This window comes from Penaeus monodon, chromosome 18 (genome assembly GCF_015228065.2).
Source record: "Penaeus monodon isolate SGIC_2016 chromosome 18, NSTDA_Pmon_1, whole genome shotgun sequence".
NCBI classification, from domain to species: domain Eukaryota; kingdom Metazoa; phylum Arthropoda; class Malacostraca; order Decapoda; family Penaeidae; genus Penaeus; species Penaeus monodon.
The window spans coordinates 19,625,231-19,632,730 of NC_051403.1; the positions used below are offsets into that span (position 1 = coordinate 19,625,231).

Here is a 7,500-nt window from a genome sequence, read left to right on the forward strand (position 1 = left end):
TTGCAGGAGTCGCCGATGGAGCTGAGCTTCCAGGTGGTGGCGACCCGCAAGGTGAAGAAGCGGAAGCCGCAGGCGGCCGCGCTCGCCGCCCAGGAGGAGGCGCAGGCGGCGGCGGCGGACGGCGAGGAGGCGTTCCCCGCCGAGGAGTGCCCGGAGCCCCCCGAGAAGATCTCCCGCCTGGAGAGCGCCGACGACGCCTCGACGGCGCTGCCGCCCGAGGACCAGCCGTCGCTGCACACGCGGCCGCCCACGCCGCCCGAGACCCCCGAGGGCGGCCGCGGCCAGGAGGGCGACCACTACCAGCTCGAGGACCAGCCCGTCCACACGCACATCGACCTCCACCACGAGGACGTGGACGAGGGCGGGGGCGTCGTGGCCGAAGGCGAGGCGGGCGGAGGCAGAGGAGCGGATGAAGACGAGGCAGGAGAACAGGGCGAAGCGGGGGAAAGGGCGGGAGAGGAAGCAGGGGAGGAGATGGAGGAAGAGAACCACGAGGTTCACGAGGAGGCCCAGGAGGAGGTGCAGGGCGGAGGAGCGCAGGAGGCGCAGGAGGAGGTGCCTGAGGAGGAAGAGGAGGCCGGCGAGAAGGCGGCGGAGGAGGAGGGCCCCGAGGAGACGCCGGAGGAGGCGCCGGAGGAGACGGCGGAGGAGGCGCCGGAGGAGACCGGCGGAGGAGAGCCACGAGGAGAGCCACGAGCAGATGGACGCGTCGGAGGACCTGGACGCGTCGAAGGAGTCGAACGACCTGGTCGTCGACCACGACTCGGAGACGCCGCTGGAGGTGGACACGAGCCACGAGACGGAGCCCGAGGGCGACGGCGACGCGGACGGGGACGCGGACGGCGACGCGGACGGGGACGCGGACGGCTCGGCGGAGGGCGACTCCGGCGACGCGGGGCGGCTGGGCGGCAGCGCGCCCGCGGCCAAGGACTGCGCCGACGACGAGCAGGAGGACAGCGCCATCGACGTGACGGAGACGAGCGCCAGCGAGCCCCCGGACAGCGACGACAAGGACACGGACCTGAACGTGAGCGCGGAGTCGGCCGAGGCGGATGCGGGGCCGCCCTCCGGCTCGGCGTCCAAGCTCGTGCAGACGGACGAGACGCCCATCAACCTCACGCGCAAGCTGAAGGGCGAGCGCAAGCTCAGGAAGGACTGCTACGTCTTCACCGACAACGAGGACGACGACGAGGAGGCGGCCGAGCTGGAGGAGGAGCGGGACGAGGTGGGCGCCCTCGACCTGTCCCGTCACGCCCGCACGGTCAGAGAGGCGCGGGCGCAGCGCGAGAGCCTGGAGTCGCCGCCGTCGGGGGGCAAGGCGGGCCGGACGGCGCGCGGCCAGGGCACGCAGACCATCCTGTCCATCACGCAGAGCAACAAGTCGAAGAAGCTGAAGCAGAGCCCCGCGTGCACGGCGTCGCCCACGTCGACGGCGCAGGCGGCCGCCACCGCCGCGCAGATCAGCCGGCCGGCGCTGCCCATCGACTGGACGCACCCGCCCATCGTGCCCGGCCCCGTCACGCCGCACGCCGTGGCCTTCAGCGACCTCATGACGCTGTCACACGCGGCGGTGCAGCTGCAGCTGGCCATGGCCCATGCCCAAGCGCAGGCACAGGCTCAGGCGCAGGCACAGGCGCAGGCACAGGCGCAGGCGCAGGCGCAGGCCGAGGCGCAGGCCAGAGCGCAGGAGCAGGTGCTGAAGAGCCTGAAGGTGAGCGAGTCGCTGAGCTTCGTGAACGGGTCGGGCGACACCCTGACCATCAGCCCCATCACGACGGCGCTGCAGGACAAGCCGTCCAAGAACACGCCCACGAAGGCCACCAGCAAGATGCACCACCACGCGGCCAAGTCCAGCGTGAACGGCGGCTCGCACGTGTCGCACTCCCGCAGCTCGAGCACCAAGTCGCACGGCAGCCACAAGTCGGCGGGCAGCATCATCAGCAGCAAGGCCAGCGCCAGCAGCCACGGCAGCCTGCGGACGACCATCCACAAGTCGTCGCTGACGGCGTCGCTCAAGATCCCGTCGGTGTCCGTGAGCAAGACCAACGGCACCGCCTCCTCCAGCGGCGGCGGCGGCGGCGGCGGCGGCAAGGGCGACAAGGACTACCCCGAGAGAACGGGCGACCCCGTCTTCAAGATCACCAACCAGAAGCTGGCGGAGTTCGTGCGGCGGCAGCACCTGCAGCAGAAGCTCAAGCAGAACAGCAACAACCTCAAGTCGAACGCGAGCGCGACGAACACCACCTCCACGACCACCACCACCTCCTCCTCCTCCAACCCCACCTCCTCGGCCTCGAGCTACATGAACAGTGTCAGTTCCTCGGGCTCCCCCGCGTCCTCCTCGAGCACCACCATCACCAAGAGCTCGTCCTCGCTCCTGGGCTCCTCGTACAAGACGAGCTCGGCCTCCAGCCCCGCGTCGGGCGCGCCCTCCCTCAGCAGCGTGTCCTCGGCGCCCAAGTCGTGCTCGTCCTCGCAGAGCATCCGCGCCACCAACACCAGCGTGCGCCAGATCCCCAACCCGTCGCTGCTCCGCCAGCAGTCCGAGTCGCGCATCACCAGCGGCCTCTCGGGCCTCGGCATGAGCTCCAGAAAGTCCTCGGAGTCCATCAGCAGAATCGAGAGCCTCACGAGATCCCTGCACGAGAAGATGGCCGCCAACTCGCTGGCCGCCTCGTCCCTCGCGGCCACGATAAACTCGGCGGTCAAATAGGCTCTCTCCTCGACCGCCCTCGAGGCGCGGCCGGCCGGCTGACAGTGCAAGTGAATTCCAGACGAAGCCGACGGCTTTTGCTTCTGTTTTCCTCCGGGTCATCGCGATGGCTTCGTTTTCAGGTGATGTCTACTCGCATCACCGAAATGTCATGGCTACAGGAAAAAAGAGGACTGGAAGTGATATAAATATTTTCTATATCTGTAGCTACTGATTTAAACAATGCAAAAATGAAATATATATATATATATAGCATTAGTAAAGAAAATCTGAAGTTTCAGTCGTATGTGTGTGAAATAGTGACAAAAGTATATGAAAGCAGTTGTAAAGCAAATAATTATTCGAGCATTGAGTGTCGAGTGTACAAAGATGAAAATATACCGCTTTATGAATGAATGAAGACATTCAGACAAGAACAAAAAAAAAATATGGAAGGGAAGTGACATTGTTTTGAAGATCTCTCAACACACACACATACGCACGCACACACACGCACGTGCATACACTCACACACAAACACACTGAATCTCGAGTGCCCAAAAGTGCCACTGGCGGTTGATACACTCTTGAGTGCCACGCTCGGTGCCCTCCAGTGCCGTTTGTGAATTGACTCTTCCCTTCCCTTCTCTCTTCTTGCCTTCAACCAACCACAGGAACTCGGCTTGTACAAATATGGGAAAACAAATGAAAGGTTCGAGGCGACAAAGAAGAACACAACAAAACGGAGGAATACGAGAAGAGAGCAAGAGAGAAGACACAAGGAGAGATACGAAAGTGTGCGTACGTGCGGGCTTGTGTTGGACGCCGAACGGAGGGCGGGGAAGCAGAGCACGTCGTTTGTCCATAGTTACGTGCAGCTAAAGGCTTCTCGTTATGGTGACTTGTGTGTGAAAAAAAAGAAGAAAAACAAGAGAACGAGCCTAAGAGACCGAGAAGGAAGTATCGCCTTGGCTCAGTTCTCAGTCCCCCTCGAAGGCGTTGCGGCTCTGGAGGCGCCGGTGCAGCAAGGGGGAGGGAGGAAGGAGAGGGAGGGAAGGAAAGGAGGCAGGGAAGGTGGCAGTGAAAACGAGGCTTGAAAACCAGTGACAAAGTGAAATATAAAACGAATCTTCGAGGCAAATGAAGGTTCAGCCTAACGAGTGAAGTCAAAGAAAAGAACCACAAAGTTGGGGCGAGGAAAATGGAATTTTTTTCCCCCCTTTTGTCGCCAAATACAAATAGAGGATTCCTCTTACAGAGGATAAAGACGGACCTCGACTTAAAAGTGCTATGTAGGTAAATAATATTTTAGAAAAAAAAAGAGAAAACACTTCAAAGGGCTCGCCGAAAGGGAAGCAAAGAACCTGCGTTTTGCCTCACACATGCGCCTCCTTCCCCCCTGTCCCTCCTCTCCTCCTCCTCCTCCTACCTCGTTACCCCCCACCCCCACCCCTCCCCCTCTTCAGTGCTTAACGGGAGCGAGACTTTTTTCGGATTCTTCAAAGAGGATCATTCTTACGTGGAACTTTTACGAAAGAGAGAAATAATGATTAAGAAGGAAAACTAGAAGTAGTGGAAAACTTTGATCCACAGAACAAAATGGTGATATAGAGATTAGATATTTAGTCGCATAAGAACTAAATGATTTGTTTCTTTTCTTCTTTTCTTGTTTTACAAACCAACTGTTTTATTAATTTCTACCTTTCTGATCTGGCTTTAATTTGGATTAGCTTCAAACGGAAACCTTGCCGTTTTCTTTAATCAGCAAAACCAGTCGATTTGCGATACGTAAACAAATAAGATGTTTTTATTTATGGTGATGATAAAAAGGGTGATTCTCGAGTGCTCCTCCGACGTTTCCCGACCGACAGCGAAACGGAAACAAGTAAACAAACAGGGCAAATGAAAAGAAATCACTGGCATTAATTTATCATCACTCTTACTGTATTAGTTATGTATATTATATATATAAATATATATATATATATTATTGTAGTTGGTCTATTTGTTGGTATTTTTTTTTTGTGATTTGATGATGATGATGATGATGATGATGATGATGATGATGGTGATGATGTTGATGGTGATAATGATGCTTAATTCAAACAGCTTCTCCATTTTATATTTCCCAATTTTCGTAGGCTTTAATAGGCCTACGACGGGACTACCAAAGAACTACAATAAAGAAGAAAAAAAAAATAGAAAAAAAAATTCTTTCGAGTAATTGTTTGTAAAATGTGTACATAAAACTATAGCATTATCATAGGTAGTTTAAGTAGGTCTATATTGAAAAAAAATTCTATGTCATATGTAACCAGCCTTTTCTCGACCATGCTGATGCTTCTCGCCTCTTGTCTGTCCTCTTCCTCTGTTTATTTCTCTGTTTCCTCTTCTCTTCTCCTTCCATCTTCACTTCTCTCTTCTTTTATCTTCTTGACGCTGTTCGTCTCCTCTTAGTGTCTTTTCTTTTCTCTTCTCTTCTTCGCTTCTTTTTTCTTCTCTTCTCTGTCTTCTCTTCTCTTCTCTTCTCTTCTCTTTCTTTCTCCTCTCCTCTCTCTTGCTCACCCTCTCTCCTCTTCTATTTTCTTCTTCTCTTCTCTTCCATCCTCTCTTCTCTCTTTCTCCATCCCTTCTCAAGATTTCCATTCCTTCCTTCCTTCCTTCCTTCCTTCCTTCCTTCCTTCCTTCCTTCCTTCCCCCCTTCCCCCCTCCCTTCGTTAAGTTGTTGTTCCTTTTTCAGTGTAATTAATTAAGATCTACTGTTTCAGAACTTATCACTCAACACACATTGTTGTTGTATCCAATAGAAGTTCTTTATTATTATTTATGTGATTGCCATCTGTGTGCCATGCGTGGGATGCTGTGCGTGAGTGAACCAAGGACGGCGAAAGGAACGGAAGTGTTGGGTGTACTTGGCCATGTCCGTTACGTACGTGCGACGTGTATTTAAAAAAAAGAAAAGAAAAAAAAAGACGTACATACATGATGCTTATAGATATGCGGTATTGATGTATGTGTATAAATATGAGCACATATGGAAAAACATGAACAGATGCCCATGTAGTTTAGAGACATATGCACACGCACATGTAAACACAAATGCACATGTAATTACACACATATACACACACTCATTCCCACACTCACACTTATACTTACACTCATACTTACACTCATACTCATACTTACACGTACACACACTCACAGCCACACTCACTCACACTTACACTTTATTATGCCACTCACGCTTACACTCACACACACTCACAGCCACACTCACACTTTGTTATGCCACTCCCACTCCCACTCCCACACACTCACAGCCACACACTCACTTCCACACACACTCCCTTACACCCGCCCAGTCACTCACCCAAATCTTGGAGTTTGGAAAACATTGTCACGAGAACAGATGCTACCTCTTTTCCTCTCGGAAGTCTCCCGTCTCGCTGTCCCTTGCGCGGGGATGATGCGCCAGTCAGAAGCGGTGGCGGTTGCTTGCGTTTCCCGCCCCTTTGTGGGGTGGAAACTGTACTTGTGTGTGTGTGTGTGTGTGTGTGTGTGTGTGTGTGTGTGTGTGTGTGTGTGTGTGTGTGTGTGTGTGTGTGTGTGTGTGTGTGTGTGTGTGTGTGTGTGTGTGTGTGTGTGTGTGTGTGTGTGTGTGTGTGTGAATGATAGTTACAGAAATGCCTTGATCAGTTTGGAGATGTTGGTGGGTGGCGTGGAGAATGGAGAGAGAGAGAGAGAGAGAGAGAGAGAGAGAGAGAGAGAGAGAGAGAGAGAGAGAGAGAGAGACAGAGACAGAGACAGAGACAGAGAGAGAGAAGATAAAACAAGAGAAAGGGGCAAGGTACCTTGGCCGGAACTGGACGAGACATCCTCCCCCTCCCTCCCTTCCTCCCACCCACCTCTTCCTCCTCCCTTGCTCCCTTCTTCCCTTTCCATCACTACCCCTCCAATCCCCCCTCCCTCCCCCCACGTCCAAATCACACCCAGTGAAGCCTCCTAAACTTTCTGTATCCGAAGGAGGAGCGAGAAATGCCACGCCCACTTTCCTCCTTTCTACCTCTTCGACTCCACCCACCACCACGCCCCTCCCCCTTCCCCTACCCCCTCCCCACCCCCCTCCCCACCCCAACCTCCACCACATACTTACCCCAAATCTACCCACACACCCCCACCTCTTCCCACCCTCCTCCTCCTCCTCCTCTTCCCACCCTCCTCCTCCTCCTCCTCCTCTTCCCCCCTCCTCCTCCTCCTCCTCCTCCTCCTCCTCCTCCTCCTCCTCCTCCTCCTCCTCCCCTTCCTCTTCTTTCTCCTCTTCCTCTTCCCCCTTCTTCCTCCTTCTCCCCCCTCCCCTCCCCCCAGTCGTGGGCATCCCAGTGTGTTGGTCTGACGAGGTCCGACGGTCAAATTTAATCAAAGGGTTACATACATGATAGATATAAATGTACAAATTATAGGGTACACTTGTCAGTTAGTGTGTGGAATGTATATCGATGTATTTACCCCTCTCCCCCCCTCCGTGTCATCTTTTTCTTCGATTGTGTGGAGGGAAGCAATTAAACAGACGATTGTATGTGTTTAAGCAAAACAATGAACGGTGATTGTAAAAATAAAAGCAATTTTTTTTCTGTTTTAGGAAATTTTAAGAAAAGGAAGTATAATTGTTGTGTTTCAAAGAAAGTGTATTTGTTTCGTTTCTATTCTTACTTCTGTCTTTGTTGTTTTGTATTTTTTCTTGTTTTCTCGTGATGCCAAAATCTTGTTTAAGAAATGTTGCTTTGTCAGTGGAAGGAAGCAGGCAG

At 53.7% G+C, this 7,500-nt stretch overlaps 2 protein-coding genes across 2 annotated transcripts in view; both read left to right on the forward strand.

Annotated features, from left to right (window-relative positions):
* Positions 1-585, forward strand: part of LOC119584660 (polycomb complex protein BMI-1-like) — a gene marked incomplete at its 3' end in the record, with an annotated part of 45,877 nt that extends 45,292 nt beyond the window's left edge. Inside the window, 1 exon segment of the mRNA XM_037933336.1 lies at positions 7-585. Within this exon segment, the coding sequence (XP_037789264.1) occupies positions 7-585 (579 nt within the window).
* Positions 586-838: 253 nt separating this feature from the next.
* On the forward strand, positions 839-2,856 carry LOC119584315 (serine-rich adhesin for platelets-like; the record flags this gene model as incomplete). Its single annotated transcript, XM_037932861.1, is given in 1 exon segment — positions 839-2,856. A coding segment is annotated over 1 exon segment (1,875 nt), but the record flags the coding sequence as incomplete, so codon positions are not given.
* Positions 2,857-7,500: the final 4,644 nt, after the last annotated feature.